Genomic DNA, 15971 nt, shown 5'->3' on the forward strand with positions numbered 1-15971 from the left:
GCCCCTCAGTCAGACAATCCCTGCAGAAGAGAGAGATAAGTGAGCAGCGGCCCAGTGAACTCCAGGCATCTCTGCGACAAAGCAGACATACGTCTGAAGCACCAGGAAGTACACCTTATTATTGAAAACACACAGATTGTATGGTTACCAAAATGCCTCACTGAAAACACGATGCAAATATGAGGCTTTCACAATATTAGAATATTTCTCTAATGATACAGGTGGATTCAAGATCTAATGCAACCACTAAAGCATCCTTTGGAAATAATTATGAATGAGTATTCTCAAATTACAAGTTATAAGAATCTGACTTACATCTATACTCACCTGGCTGGTCACGACCCTTTAAAGCTGTATTTTTTAATAAATCCCCTAGTGTTCAACTGGTTTGCTAATTTAAGTTATATACATTTGTAAATTTAAATAGTTTTACCATGAAATTTTCATAATACACAAAATAAAATAGTATAACGAACCTCATGCTCAACACGTTTGACCAAATTTGTTCCATCATAATTTATCACCCCTCCACTCCCACCCAGGATATCAATTCACCTACAAATACTTTAGTTTGTATCGCTAATAGAAGGACTAAAAACAGAGTCAAAATGCTAGCACCCAAACCGTAACTTTTACACATAATAACTTGTTTGTTTCATATATGTGGGATCACACAGAATTTATCCTTTTGTACCTGACTTACTTCACTCAGCACAATGTTTTCAAGGTTCGTGCATGTCAGAGCATTTAGAAGATCTCATTTCTCCATGTAACTGAATATAAGATGCACCTTTTTCATATTTAATCATCTAAAATTGGGGTGCATCTTATTACCAACGACGTCAACTATTGTTGGCCTGGTAAAAGAATATACCTATTATGATCAGCATGTTTAAAGTAAGCCAACATGCTGACACAGCAATGTAGAGCCCAGGTCAGTGACTTGGAAGAAAATCCAGAAACAACAGAGCACTTTTCCCTCCTACAAATCACATCACTGTGGAACAGGAATGAAGGAAATGGGGTACTAGAGACTTAGGCAAAATTCTCAGAAGACTCAATAGTAGGTTAGCTCCATAAATGCCAAACTGTCTTAAAAGTCCAGAATCAATGGTGCTTAATACTTTTATGGATTTCTTCAGAAACACTGTATCACCAACACTCTTAGCACAGAGAATGACACTGTTTGAGAAAAACACCGGCACCTAAAGACGACTCAGAATGGTAGGACTCTAAAAATGTTTTAGGGACACCATACTCAGTTTATTTCACTCATATTTTCCTTTTTATGTAATCACAGAGTGATATGTAGAAAAATCTATGTCTAATTAAGTCTCAAAGAGTTTTTCAATAAGTAGAAAATAAAACTGCTAACTAAGAAGAAAGCATGGTGTCACAATTCAATTGGCAGTGTTTTATTTCTTTCCAAGTGGTACATAAAATAACAGAGTGCTCGGCAAGTACCGACACCCTCATGCCGGGTTTTAGAAAACGGGGATACTCCTGAGAGAGGAGAGGATCAGTGATCACCAAAAAGTAACCAAGAAAGACAAATCAAAAGTGAGAAGGGATGACAAATCGTGAGGCACAGGGGTGGGAGATGGGGAGACAGGCAAGGCAAACTCCCGGCCATCAAGTCGATGGCAGCCAATGGTCACCCCATAGGGCAGAGCAAAACTGCGCCTGTGAGTTGCCAAGGCTCTCACTGTACTGCTGGACTACGTTTTACAAAAGCAGTAAGCCCTGTATTCCTCCTGCAGAGTGGCTGGAGGTTTCAAACTGCTGACATTTCAGATGTCAGCCCAACGAGTAACCACCATACCACCAGGGCTCCTCCATGATATGTAGAGTTAGAAAAAGAAAGTTGGGAAAGAGAAGGCTTCTGAAGGTCACAGGGCATATAGACCAATAGGTAGTAAGCCCTAATCTGAGGAATAACCAGATTTCACGGTATCCCACAATGGACCAAGTAGCTCACCACACAAGATAGCTATATAAATCCCAACGGCAAGCATCATCCCCATTTGACGAAATCCAGAGTGCTAATAACAGAGTGCTTCATTTATGAGCAGCAGCAAAACGCAGACCCTTCATTTGTAGCAGGCCCTCAAGTTCTCATTGGTCAGCGTAACTAAGAAGACCAACCTTTAATTTAAAGGGTGTCATCATTCTAGAGATGCACTCTTTTCAGAAAACGAAAGTGTTCATTCCCAGGACCAGACTCAGCAGCAGAAACACAGAAGCTGCTGTTACGTTTGCAGTTCATAAACTTGTGTATTCTCTCCAGCCACGGTAGACACGCTATCCAACCCTACAGAGCAGCTGATGAGCATATATATATATATATATATATATATATATATATATATATATATATATATATATATATATATATATATATATATATATATATATATATGCCAACGGCTTCTACAAAAACAGCCGGATGCTCCCACCTTGAGGAACGAGGTTGGTGTTAGCTGCTGCCGAATGATCCCAACTCATGACAACTCTTCCATGGAGCAAAAGGTGGCCTGGTTCCGCACCTCCCTTACGATCAGTTGTGGACTGGACCACTGTGATCCAGAAGGTTTTCACATCTTAGTTTCACAAGGAAATCACCAGGCCTTTCTCCCTAGTGTTCTGAGTCTGAAAGCTTGTTCAGCATTCCAGCAACACACATATCCAATGACCAACAAGTTGTGAGGTACATGAGGTACATTGGCTGGCACTCAAACCCTGGCCTCCCATAGAGAAGGAAAGAATTCCAGCACCCAGTAATCACTAGTGTACCTCCCTAAATGGCTAAAACCAAACTCACTGCTACACAGTTCGTTCTGACTCAGAGAGTCTCACAGGACAGGGAAGAACTGCCCTGTGGGTTCCCAAGAGTGTAGCTCTTTTTTTTTTTAATTTTTTTTTTAATTTTAACAATTTATTGGGGCTGATACAATTCTTTTCACAGTTCATACATATACATACATCAATTGTATAAAGCACATCTGTACATTTTTTGCCCTAATTATTTTTTCTCTTTTCTTCTTTTACATTTTATTAGGGACTCAAACAACTCTTACCACAATCCATACATATACATCCATCAATTGTATAAAGCACATCCATACATTCCCTGCCCCAATCATTCTCAAGGCATTTGCTCTCCACTTAAGCCCCTTGCATCAGGTCCTCTTTTTTTTTCCCCCCCTCCCTCCCCATTCCCCCCTCCCTCATATGCCCTTGGTAATTTATACCTCGTTATTTTGTCATATCTTGCCCTATCCGGAGTCTCCCCCCCTTCTCTGCTGTCCCTCTCCCAGGGAAGAGATCACATGTGGATCCTTGTAATCAGTTCCCTCTTTCCAACCCACTCACCCTCCACTCTCCCAGCATCGTCCCTCACACCCTTGGTCCTGAAGGTATCATCCACCCTGGATTCCCTGTACCTCCAACCCTCATATGTACCAGTGTACAGCCTCTGTCCTATCCAGCCCTGCAAGGTAGAATTCGGATCATGGTAGTTGGGGGGAGGAAGCATCCAGGATCTGGGGGAAAGCTGTGTTCTTCATCGATACTACCTCACACCCTAATTAACCCATCTCCTCTCCTAAACCCCTCTATGAGGGGATCTCCATTGGCCGACACTTGGGCCTTGGGTCTCCACTCTGCACTTCCCCCTTCATTTAATATGATATATATATACATATATACACATACATATATACATATACACATATATACACATACATACACACACTTATATCTTTTTTTTTTTGCATGATGCCTTATACCTGGTCCCTTGGGCACCTCGTGATCGCACTGGCCGTTGTGCTTCTTCCATGTGGGCTTATTTGCTTCTGAGCTAGATGGTCGCTTGTTCACCTTCAAGCCTTTAAGACCCCAGACACTATCTCTTTTGATAGCCGGGCACCATCAGCTTTCTTCACCACATTTGCTTATGCACCCATTTGTCTTCAGCGATCCTATCATGGAGGTATGCAGTCAATGATATGATTTTTTGTTCTTTGATGCCTGGTAACTGATTTTACAGTAGGAAAAAGCCTCATCTTTCTTTCACAGAGCGGCTGGTGGTTATAAACTGCTGGTCTTGTGGTTAGCAGCCCAATGCATAACCACTACATCACCGGACTCCTGGCCTAAAGTATCAAGGAGTTTTTGGGTCTTCATTTCATTTTCCACCACTGAGCCTCTACTTTGCCCATCTTGCAAAGCAAAACTTCCATAAATACCAGGTTCAGGTATCTATGACCTATGGTTTCTCACAAGCATAAATTAACAATCCCTCTATTATTACATCACAGTGGCAATCCCGGTGCCTGAGCAGTTGTGCCCCAGTGAGAATTCCTCATTAAGTGATAGTGTGCATGGAAGGCACCTGTCAAGTGTGCAATGTGATCTAATGTGTGCCTAACAGGGGGTGGCCTACCCAACCCAAGTGCCGCTTGAGAGCAGATCAAAACGAAGAAATGAGAGTGGTCCATGAACTCAATACACAGAATCAGTTATCAAATTAAGCTCCAGGCACCTAAAGCAGTCCCAGGTCTACAACAGGAGAGAGTGTGGGCTCGCATAACATTTTAACGAGGACGTGTACAGAAGTCACCCAAGAGTCTTCATGAATAAAGAACAGAAGAGCCAGGAATTCCATGTGATGGAGGGACGCTACCACTGAGCCATATATAAAGACAACACCCTTTATGAAAAAGAACTGGCTTAAGTAGCGTGACCACCAAATTAATTCTGTCATCTGCCCATCCCCTTCACCCCCAAGTTCTCCCACGTACTCTCTAGTTCCCTTGCCTTGGTCATTGTCCCCAAAGCATTCCCTACCCTCTATCACATTGGATCATCTACTTATCTTAAGGGTTACCGCCGCCCTTCCCCGAACTAGAACGCAAGTGCCAGAAGACAGGAAATTTCATTTCTGTCCCCACTTGGTCCCCAAATACCTAAGCAGATATCGTTAAATTGTGGAAGAATGATAAAAAGGGCAAGAGTCGATTTTTAGTTCTGCTCCTGCGAGAGAAATTGCTTCGGCAGTGCCATCTTCAGTAACGGCGGCGTCAGAGGGCAGGTACACACAAAGTAGTGCATGGAGTCAAAGGTAGGAATGAGGAAAGCACAGCAAGGACATTCAACAGGACGCAGCAGGGACAAGGACCTGGAACTGAAGGGAGAGAGCAGCCCACCTTCCCACACCCTCAGGCCCCAGGCTCCAGGCATGTGATACTGCCCCAAGGTCCCTGCAAATCTCTCCTGCTGTGTGTGCCCTTCTCTCGCCAGGCGGCCAACTAGCTCTGTGACCCTGAGCAAGTGGCCTAACCTTTCTGGGCTGAGTTTCTCCATCTATAAAATGGGGAAGGAAAAACAGGTGTTCTGAGGAGTACCTGAGCTCGTCTCCATAAAGCATTTAAAACTGGACCTGACACTCAGCGGGTGCTGTGTGTGTAACAGTTCATGTTGGCCCTCTCGTGGGTGACCACCTCAGACCCCTCTGTGAAGGCCAAACCGCAAGGCTGGCAACAAACCAAATGGAGGCGAAGTTAGCAGGGGCTACAGCAGTGGTTCTTCTCCCCTGCTCCCAGAGACATGTTTGGTATCATAATTAGACACAGGAGTGTTGCTAGTGTCTAGGGGAAGCCTGGGGTGCTGCTAACACTCTCTAGTAAAAGAAACCAAACCACAAAAAAAGAACTGTGAACTGCGCAGCCTAAAATCTCAGTAGTGGTGAAATTTTAAAAACCCTGAACAAGTGCAACCACCGTCCCCCAAGTACTCTTGTCCTGGCCAAATCATACAGTCTGATCTGGGTTCTAGAAATTCTCTACCAACATCCTTCCAGTAACCCCCTTTCTCAAAGAAGCCTATGAAGAAAAAGGACAGCTGGGGCAGGGCCAGGTGGGAAGAGCAGGACTAACCTAGAGGCGATATGAGTGTCCCATGGGCAGTGCCGCTGGGAGGGAGGCAAAAATGGAGCAGCTCCCCAGGCCAGGCAGCCCCTGCGCCACATACTGGGTTATATAGCAGGCCTCTGGAAGGAAGGGGACTCTCAGAACCCCAGTCTGTGAACGCTTTTTCACTAAAGCAGTAGAGTGAAATTAGACGGCGGTCTCTTGGGTTTAGGGCGTTGTGTGTTAATTTGCTTTAGTCCAACTCTGATGAATCATTGCCATCTACATTGCAGCAGGCCAAGGAACCCAAAGGAACCATGGTGGTGTAGGCAGTTTCGAGTTAGGCTGCTAACCACAAGGTCAGCAGCTCAAAGACCACCAGGCTTCCTATTCCTGAAAATAGCTACAGCCTCAGAAACGCACAGGGGTATTTTTACCCCTGTAGAAATAGGGTTGCTCTCAGTTCTAACGGACTTGATGACAGTGAGTTTGGTATTTTTGTGTGTGAAGGAGCCAAGCTGCAGAAAGCTGGCACATGCTCCTAAGACCAGGCACACTGTGTGAGGCTAAATGCAAAGTGCCAAGGTGTCCACAGAGCCGCAGCAGCTAAAAGCAGTTTCACAGATTCACCTGCCCAGGGCGTGGGAAAAATCTGAGTTGGGGATTAACACCAGGAAGGGAGAGGGTGTTCCACTAGGGAAGGGCTCAACAGTGCCTTAGGCCAGGTTTCTTTATTTCCTAGAAACCGCAAAGTCTACAAAGGAGAAAGTTCTGGGAGGCTTTCTAGACTGGACCAATAAGCCAAAAGTATACATTCCTGGTACCTTCACATTCAAGGTTAATCCTTAAAGGCAAGCACACGGCCACAGGTCTGGAAGTCCTCACACTGATTAAGAAAGCAAAGTCAAGGTCCAAGGTCAAAAGGTCGCTGTCTACTGATGTGCTCCTTCCAGTCTGAGTCTCAATGGAGAAAATGCTTTGTCTGGCAGGATCTATCCTGGAACCTATCCAAGAATTGGTTTATGGAAGAGTCAAGAGGTCCTTCCTAAGAAACCATAACAAAAAGAGATCTAGAGGAAAGACTACAAAAGTAGAATGTGGATTCCCAACCCCAACAAAGTACTAGACTCAGGCAGGTAGGAAAGTCATCTTTCAGGCTAGGTGAGCCCTGGTTCAGACGAAGCGGCCCATGTACAGGAGTGAGCCTCGAAATGTTCAACAACCATACATGGGCACTAAAGCAGGGTTCCTGGAGCCCCCTGCAGTGGTAGGTTTCAACCTTTTAGTTGTTGACCCTGAGGAAAGGATCCCAAAGAAGATTGGGTTGCTGGGGGCAGTGGGGAGGGGGGTACTCTGGGGGAAGGGTGGAACCCGACACTAGAGAAACAAAACAACAACAAAAAACAAGCTCCCCTCAACTCCATGCCACTTCATAACGACCCTGTAGGGCAGGGCAGAATTGCCCCTGTGAGTTTCCGAGACTGTAACTCTGGACAGCAGTTGGAAGCCCGATCTTTCTCCCGAGGAGCAGCTGGTAGTTTCCAACTGTTGAGCTTGCGGTTCAGAGCCCAATTTGTAACCACTATGCTACCAGTTGGCACTAGAGAGAGAGGCAGGTTATTCAACGACTAGTATGCAAGTGTTCACTACTGTAATCTGCACGGCATAGTTCCATCTGGTTATTCATCCTGCCCCCACATCTCAGCCTCAAGCTGTCCAAATAGAGCAGCCAGCTGGGCTCATGGGAATCTCAGGGGTGACGCAAAGCCCAGAATAGGCAGACAAAGGGGGAGTGGGCTTGACCAGCTTTGGCTGTCAGACTTCACTGGTTTTCCCAGAAATTACCTAACTCCTTCCCAGCATTTCACCTAGAATGGCACAGTACACTCCATCTGTACCCAGTCTCACCAGTCACTCACTGGTTTCCACTAAGTCAACTGCTTCTTCATTTGTTTTTCATTTTAACAATGTTGCTGACAAATAATTGACACAGCACTCAATTCAGTGGCTTGAACATCTCAAAGAGTTGTGCAGTCATCACCACAATCAATTTTAGAACATTCTCTTTTTTTCTTGTACTCATTAATTGCTCTCCTTCCCACCCCCCAACCTACCCTGCTATAACTCTTAAGAAATTATTAATCAATACAGTTACTATCTCTATAGATTTACCTACCTAATTTTCAAATATAAAGAAACTAAAACAGAAAAGCCTAAATCAAGGAGAAGGCAGAACATGACTGATCGATTGGATTGTATATGTGTGGATTATGTCCCAATAAAACTGAAAAAAAAAAGAAAGAAAATGCAAAAAACTAAAACAAATTAAAAATGGGTCAAACAGGAGACCAAATGGTAAGGTGTTAATATTTTAATGTAACTACATCTACATCAATACACTTTCCAATGCACTCTGTCTGACAGCAAGACTTCACATCTCTGGTCAACGGTCAGAGAGAATTCATGGGAGGCTGAATCCAAATGGAAACCCTGGGAATGAATTTTGGGCTTTCACTGTCATCCAGAGCCCTCTGCAAATGTGGTGCTCAGATAGTTCTAATTCTGTTCCCTCTTCTGGTTTTGGATTTTATTAATTACAATCTTTAGATGAAACAGGCTGTCGTGCTTCTGTGTGGGTTTAGCAGACGCCGCACTTAGATGGCTGCTGTTTTAAGATAAGCCTCTAGGACCCCAGGCCCTCTTCTTTTAGAGCTGGACACCATCTGATTTCTTCACCAGTCTTTGCTTCAGTGATCGCTTCATGAGGGCAAGTGTCTAGCAGGGTCATGTCATAAGAACTAATTGTTCTTGGATTGAGGCTATAATTAACTATGAGCTCAAAATCCACTCATATATCTATGGTTTGTTTATATGTGTCCCTGGTCCACTTTACAAACACCATTATCATTTTATTGGGGAACATTATAAATCATCCCTATAGGACATATGATAATTCTGACAGTACCATTAATTCAGTCAAAGAATAAAATTTTAAACATTGAAGTCAACTGCTTCTTGTTTTGCTAAGTTAGGCAGGACAAGATTCCTTGTTTTAACACAAAAGAAGTTAGCATCTCAATCTGACTTACCTCCCACCACAGCTCAGGGAAACAGAGTCAGGCACAAGAAAGGATACACAATTTTTTTTCTCACTCCCAAATTATTTTCTTACTACCTTTCAAAGACTTCCTTTGATCCAAAGAGGAAGCCTGCCGCTCATCAAAGACTGAAGCGGACAACATTGCTTGATGTAACTGCACTATGGAATGACCTCTGTAAGATCTCCCAGTAAAATGATGAAAAAAAGACTGAAGTGGAGAAATCCACAGGGGGCCTGAAGGCTCCACAAAAACTATAACTGTGTTTTCTGGCTCCTTCCCTAGTTCAACTCACCAAGACCCCACTCTGGGTATAGCAGCTTCTTTTTCATTTTTGCTAGAGGGTTAAGAGAAAAACTCATTATTTTTCTATTGTTTGTCAGTCACAATCTATTTCCATTATGTCTGAACACCTGGAGGCAGCCACAACATAACTCCAAAAAAAAAATGGAAGCATCATTTTCTTTAAAGAGAAGAGGTTACATTGGTACTATTTGTCAGATTCTCTGACTACAAAGGTTGTTGGGTTTTTATTCTTTCCCCCGACTGCCCTCTGTCTCATGTTCATACTCTCATTTTAAATGGAATGTCTTTAAAATATAAACTGATCATGAATGGCAAGGTGTAGACCCTCTGCTCCCACCTTGGCATCTCATGGCTGAAGGTTCATAGGTCTACTGAGCCCATGATGCTGCATGGTAGTCCCTGTCTCAACCTCAGACCAACTATACTACAGTAATTATAGCCACCACAGGAGGAAGAGCTGGAGGAGACCAGAAGATCTGGAAAGAGGGCGACACCTGGACAGTAGGCCTGACTCCCTCCCGGCCCCCGCCCCCCCAGGCACACTTGGAGATGTCCACCATAACCCTTCCAACCCTTTCCCACACCAGCCAAGGTCATATAGCTCCTCCCACTTTTGTGCTTGCTGCTCACTATGGGAGGAGCCCTGGTGGTATAGTGGTTACAGTTAGGCTGCTAACTACAGGTCAGCAGTTAGAAACCCCCAGGCCCTCTGGGAGAAAGAGGAGGCTTTCTACTCCCGGCTAGTTAGGGTCTCAGATACCCACAGGGGCAGTTCTACCCTGCCTGTAAGGTCGCTAGGAGTCTGAATTGACTCAATGGCAGTGAGATTTTTTTTTTAGCTGCCCACTAGGGAGAAGCCCACTCTTAAATAACATCTGGACAAAGGAGAACCAATGTCTAGAATTTTTAGAGTCTGTCCTCAATAGGAAGCAAGGTTCATAGTATAATTCCCAAATGAACTAGTGAAATAAACTTTAAAATTATACCGTAGGTGATAGTTTAAAAACTGTGCAAAGAAAGACAAAAAACAAACAGAAAAAACATTTACCATATCTGGTTCTGATGGTGCAGTGTGCTACACTTGGGCTGCTAACCTCAAGGTCAGGATTTCAAAACCACCAGCCAACACTTGGGATAAAGATGAGGCTTTCTACTCCCATAAAGATGTATAGTCTCAGAAATCCAAAGATGCAATTCCACGTTGTCTTGTAGGGTCACTATGAGTTGAAATTGCTACTTAGACATTTCTTTTCTTAGCTTTTGTCTGATTTGTTATTTTGGTTGGTTGTTGGTTATTAGTTTTGCTGTTGCTGCTGTTTTGAGATACCATTTATTTGATGCTTACTATTTGTCAGCACCTACCAATGACATGTAATTCTCAAAATGATCACAAGAATGATTACTCCCACAGCAAAGTGAAGAAACTGAGGCTCAGAGAGTTCTGTAAATTAATAAAGGTCATTAAGCTGAAAGCAGTAGAAAGCTAGATCTCATTCTGTGGCCAGAAAATGAATTTCTGCCATTTACCTTCACGGCATGTATAGCATGCAGCTCAAAAAGCCATACTCAGAGTCCTACAAAGGAACCTGGTGGCCAGGTAAGCAGCTAGAAACCATCAGCATGCTTTGCAGAAGAAAGACTTACAATCCAGAAACCCACAGGGGCAGTTCTACTCTGTCCTATAGGATTGATGTGAGTCGTAATCCACTTGATGGCAGAAAGTGAGTTTCCTATGAACTCACACACAAATCCCCTTTCTAGTTTTAGAGCCTCTTGTTTCCCTTACATCTATCATGCTCCAGCCCCTCACTGTCTCCAAATGACTTCCGGTCTCTTCCTCCTCAAATGCTTTCCTACAAGATTATGCCCAAGTTTCTTGCCTCCTTAGAATGCCCAGAGCAGAGACTTCAAGACCTGGGGCTATGATCAGCACAGCTGAGAAAGGTTCTATCACTTGGGAAAGCCCTCCTGAAGTTGCTTGGGCCTTTAGATGCTTCAACTAATATTTATCTCTCAAGGAGTGAGGAACACAGGCAAGGAGTTGAGACTTGACACAGGGCATCTAAAGCACCATGTCGGTAGAGGTCGTTCCTCACATACTGGAACCCTTCCCTTCCTATCCTAAATAGCTTCACTTTGCCCAGCAGCGCTTCATTTAAATGGAAATCCCTCTCTTTTGTAGCTCCAAACCACTGCCAACAGACCAAGGCCCAGGAGGGGAGGGTGGGGGTTTAATATGATTAAAATTTTAAAGCATTTAAGAAGCTCTGAAGGAAAGACATCCTTGAAGTGCTAATCATCAATTTAAGGGGAAACAGAAAAAGATGGAGGAAAGTCTATAAAAATATCAATGGAATGTCATTTTTAAACAATTATCAAGCTTAAGTTAATTGTGCACACACACACTTCCTCTGAGCTTCAGCATCAAGAGTCCCGAGCACTGGAGCAGGGGCACAAAGTTGGGAGGCCTGCTGGCACTCACTCTTGTCTAGTTGAGGAAACCTGAAATCTGAAGTGAGGTGACTTTCCTGGGTTTGCCGCACAGAGAATAACATTTCTGCGCTGAGTTATTTCACAGGCAGGACACACAATGATGAGTCGGAGCTGGGCTGATGAAGCAGCAGAAACACTACTCCAGTTCCCGCCAGACAATCTGACAACTGAAGCCTGATACCCCTGAAAAACCTCAAGATGCAGAGAAATGGACTGAATACAGAACTAGAGGTCTGACATGTACAGTATGAAACAAAGAAGTATAACTCCACCTACCTCTGCCAGCAAGTCGATTCCAAATCATAGCAACTCCAGAGGACAGACCAGAACGTCCTTATGGGTTTCTTGAGGCTGTAAAACTGCCCTGAGGCAGAAACCTCATCTTTCTCCAAAGGAGCGGTTGGTGGTTGGAACTGATGACCTTGCAATCCAACTCACAGCTGGTAGTTAAACCCTGACCCTACATACGTAGCGCTTTATCTTTTTACAGATACACTTTACAAGTTAAGTGAAGCAGATATTTCCTTTTATCATAAAGATGAATCATATTTGGAATTCCCTGATTCCAAACAAAGAATTCCAGCGGAAGAGAGGTTAGACTGTTTTCCCATAGGCGTAGGAATCCACGACAGCAGCATTCTATTCACCCCCTCCAGGAATGCCTTAGAGCCCCATCATCTCTTTATATCAGGGTCTACCACACTAAGTTCATGAGTCTTCTACAGCAATTTCAAAAGCTATTGCATTTACACACCTCTTCCTCAACTCACAAATCACTCAACCATTCTAAGGGCTAGGATTAAATTTTATGGTTCATTGACAGAAAGAATAGAATATCTCAAATCACCAATCCATGTATAATTGTTCATTTCCCTTACTTTTTTCTACAGTCGCTGTACCTTTCTATTACCACTAGGCCACACAGCAAGCAGTGTTTGGATTTGCTTTTCAAGTAAGAATCACACTTCTGCGATCACCATGGAAGATCCCTCAAAAACTATTCATAAGCAGAAGCCTATCAATGAGGTCCCCAGAATGTCAATGCTGTGCTGTTTCTATTTCTAATCTTACAAATTCAAGGTGCAAACCAAGCGAAGAGAAAGGCCAAGGCTGGCTTATTTGTTTGGTTTTCTTGTGTATGTAAGACAGAGAGCATTCAATGCACCACCTTCACACCACACGATCCAGACCTGCCACGCACACCCCCGGTTTTCTTTTGGGGGGGGGAGGATTTTGTTTAAAAACAATGCAGTTAAACACAGGCTGCACTGCCCTTTACCATTTAAGAACACAGACTTTGTGTACACATACACACACACACATACACACACACACACACACACACACACACACACACACACACACACACGGCTTCCCTGCAATTAAAAAAAAGGCAGGAGGAAAGGAGAGAGCTAATATAATGTCCACTAAGATGCAAACAGGTTAATTACATTCACGTTAAGACTTCTCTTCTGCCCTTCCAGGTAAAAAAAGCCCATGAAATTTACCAAGAACCAAGCAAGCTTTGGCTTGGAAAGAAGGAAGGAGGGAGGGAGGGAGAAAGGGAGGGAAGTTAGGAAAGAAGGAAGGAAGGAGCCCAAGAAGAGAAACCTCTTAACCAGCAGGATCTAGGCACTGACATTTGGGGATGTGATTGACTTCAGGGCTAATGCACAATTATTCATTGCCGTTTGGCTTGTTTCGGGATGCCATCAACCACTTCTAAACCAATCCGCAATTCAGGGGATCCTGATCCACATCCTTTAACCTTTTAAGTCTAACAAAGTCATTAAGTCCTGGCTTTGCTATGACACGGGGGGGGGGGGGGGGGAGTCACAGTACTGAGGGTTACAGGACTTGGGGAAAGATAACACGGCTTTCAAAACCGATTAGCCATTAAAATCAACATGCACCACCAGTGGATAGGTGAAAGAGTCAAAAGTCTGACACACCTTCTCAGTGAGAACCGGGCAAGAGGACTCACTGCTCGGGCTTCTAGGCGCTTCATTTCTTCCCAGATCGCCACCCCATCCCCCTTTAGCTCCGTACTGCTGTGATGGTTAGTAAGCCACACTGTTCCCACGGACCTACTACTGGGCCCCCGGAGCTTTCTGAAAACACGTTCAGAGAAAGGAGACCTCCCCTCGGCAGAGCAAAAGGAAATGGGCTGAGAAAGAGGTACGGGGGACCCAGACTACCGGTGCCGACGTGGAGTCCTGGGCACCAAGTTAGCACGGATAGCCCGGCGCTCGGACGGGTCACAGCAGCTGTCCCTGGCCGAGGAGAAACGTCCTTGTCGTGGACAGGCCTAAATTGGGGGACAGCAAACCCACGGCCCTCTACTTACAGCAAGCTGGGGTGCCCGTATTACTCGTCACCGACTGCGCTGTCCCCCCTCATCCCCCAAAAAGGAAAGGGCAAAGAAGCCGCTGAGACCCAGACCCTCTCCGGGGAGAGATGAGAGGAACTAGAGAGAATCAATAGCTGCTGGTAAAAAAAAAAAAAAAACGGCAGAAAAGAAAACTTGCACCGCGCTCTCCAAATCTACAGGACGCATTAGAAAGGCAACCCACCCTTTACAGGTCTCCACCAGGGGACCGGGCTCTGGAGGGCGGCCAAGAACCAACTTCGACTGCCGGGGGCACAGTGAGGAGGGACAACCTGCCGGGGGCCCAGAAAGCAAGGCACCACCCAGGACCCCGCCGGTCTTGCGCGGCATCCTCCCGCCCTCTCCGGGAGCAACGCCCGAGTGCAGAGGTCTGAGTGCACCCCGGACCTCGGAAGATCAGCTTCAGATCCCGTGGCGGCGCGGGGCGGGCACCGTGGGACTCCTCCCGGGAGAAGCTAGCTGACACCCAGCCCGCTGTCCCGTTGCCTCCAGGACGGTTCGCGGCGGCAGCGATGGAGAGCCACGAACTCACAGGCTCGCAGCGAGGAGGCGCCGGCGGACCAGGGCAGCATCCGGAAGGGGCCCGGTCAGCGACACCGCTCGTGCCGAACCCCGGGCCGAACGCGCTAGGGGCCGGGCCGCACTCACCTTCCTGCCGATGCCGGCGCCCCCCGCGCCCCCGGCGAGCGTGGATCCGCCCCCTGAGTACATGTAGTAGGCGATGCCCAGTACCCAGAGGAAGGCGAAGCAGAGCAGCATCCTCGAGCGCCGCCGCATTCTCCCGACCGCCGCTGGCCCGGCCGCCGGCTGCTCCGAGTGCTGCCTGAGCGGCCGCCGGGAGAGAGCGGCGCGAGCGGCGGCGGGGGTGCGAGCAGGAGCGCGGGGCGGGGCGGCGGCGGCGGCGGCTCCTCCTCCCGCCGTCCGGCTCCGCACCCTCGGCCGGCGCAGACGCGGCCTGTCCCAGGCGACGCCGGGTGCAGAGCTCCGCCCCCGGCCGGCGGGCGCGGCGGCCCGCGCAGGAAGCTGCCGGCTTTGGAGGCGGTGAGCGGGTCAGGGAGCAAAGGGCGACCAATCCGCTGTGGAGATGGGGGCTGGGGCGCCGGGCCGGGAGGCGGGGACGAGCCGTGTCTCCATGGCTGCAGCACGCCGGGCCTCTGCCGGGAGGGCCTCAACGCTTCCCGCCGCCCCGCCCTGCCCCGCCCACTGGCTCCTCCCTTCGGTCCCGCCCACCCGCCTCGCCCCGCCCCGCCCCGCCCGCCGCCCGGCTTCAGTGCCTGAGTGACAGGTGGCTGCCCGGGGACGGAGGGGCGCGCGCGCACGTGCTCTCACAAGGACAGTCGATGTCGCGGTCATAGTGGTACAGGTGCCTAGGCGTTTCCCCCGTCCACACAGGATAAAGTCCTGGGTCTTTGAGCCCTCGGACCTTTAAAAAGCTTCCGCTTATTGGCCAGATGCTCAGAGTTTTATGGTTGTCCAATCACCGCCCCGACTTTCCTGCCGATTTCCAGTGTTAACTATCTTTTAACAAAACATTTGTAACCTATCTGTTCGTTTTATTTACTTGGTTGGTTTTTGTTGTTGGTTTTTGTTTTATTTTGCGTTGGAGTGGATGGTTGATGTGGGACCTTCATGTAGAAGCAAAAAGGTAATTTTCAAAAGAATGTTTTCAGGGGACGAATAGCACGTAATAGCAGGCTTTATATATATATATATATATATATATTCTTTCTCTTAGAAGAGGTTGTTCAGTAGGAATCTTTAAAGATGAAAAATAGA

The 15971-nt window shown here is 46.4% G+C and overlaps 1 protein-coding gene across 1 annotated transcript in view; it reads right to left on the minus strand.

The window, feature by feature from the left end:
• GALNT2 (polypeptide N-acetylgalactosaminyltransferase 2) overlaps positions 1-15101 on the minus strand; it is a 227465-nt gene extending 212364 nt beyond the window's left edge. Inside the window, exon 1 of the mRNA XM_075531987.1 lies at positions 14844-15101. Within this exon, the coding sequence (XP_075388102.1) occupies positions 14844-14972 (129 nt within the window). The 5' untranslated portion in view covers positions 14973-15101. The remainder of the gene's footprint in view (positions 1-14843) is intronic.
• Positions 15102-15971: the final 870 nt, after the last annotated feature.

The sequence above is a fragment of the Tenrec ecaudatus genome, chromosome 1, assembly GCF_050624435.1.
Source record: "Tenrec ecaudatus isolate mTenEca1 chromosome 1, mTenEca1.hap1, whole genome shotgun sequence".
NCBI lineage: Eukaryota > Metazoa > Chordata > Mammalia > Afrosoricida > Tenrecidae > Tenrec > Tenrec ecaudatus.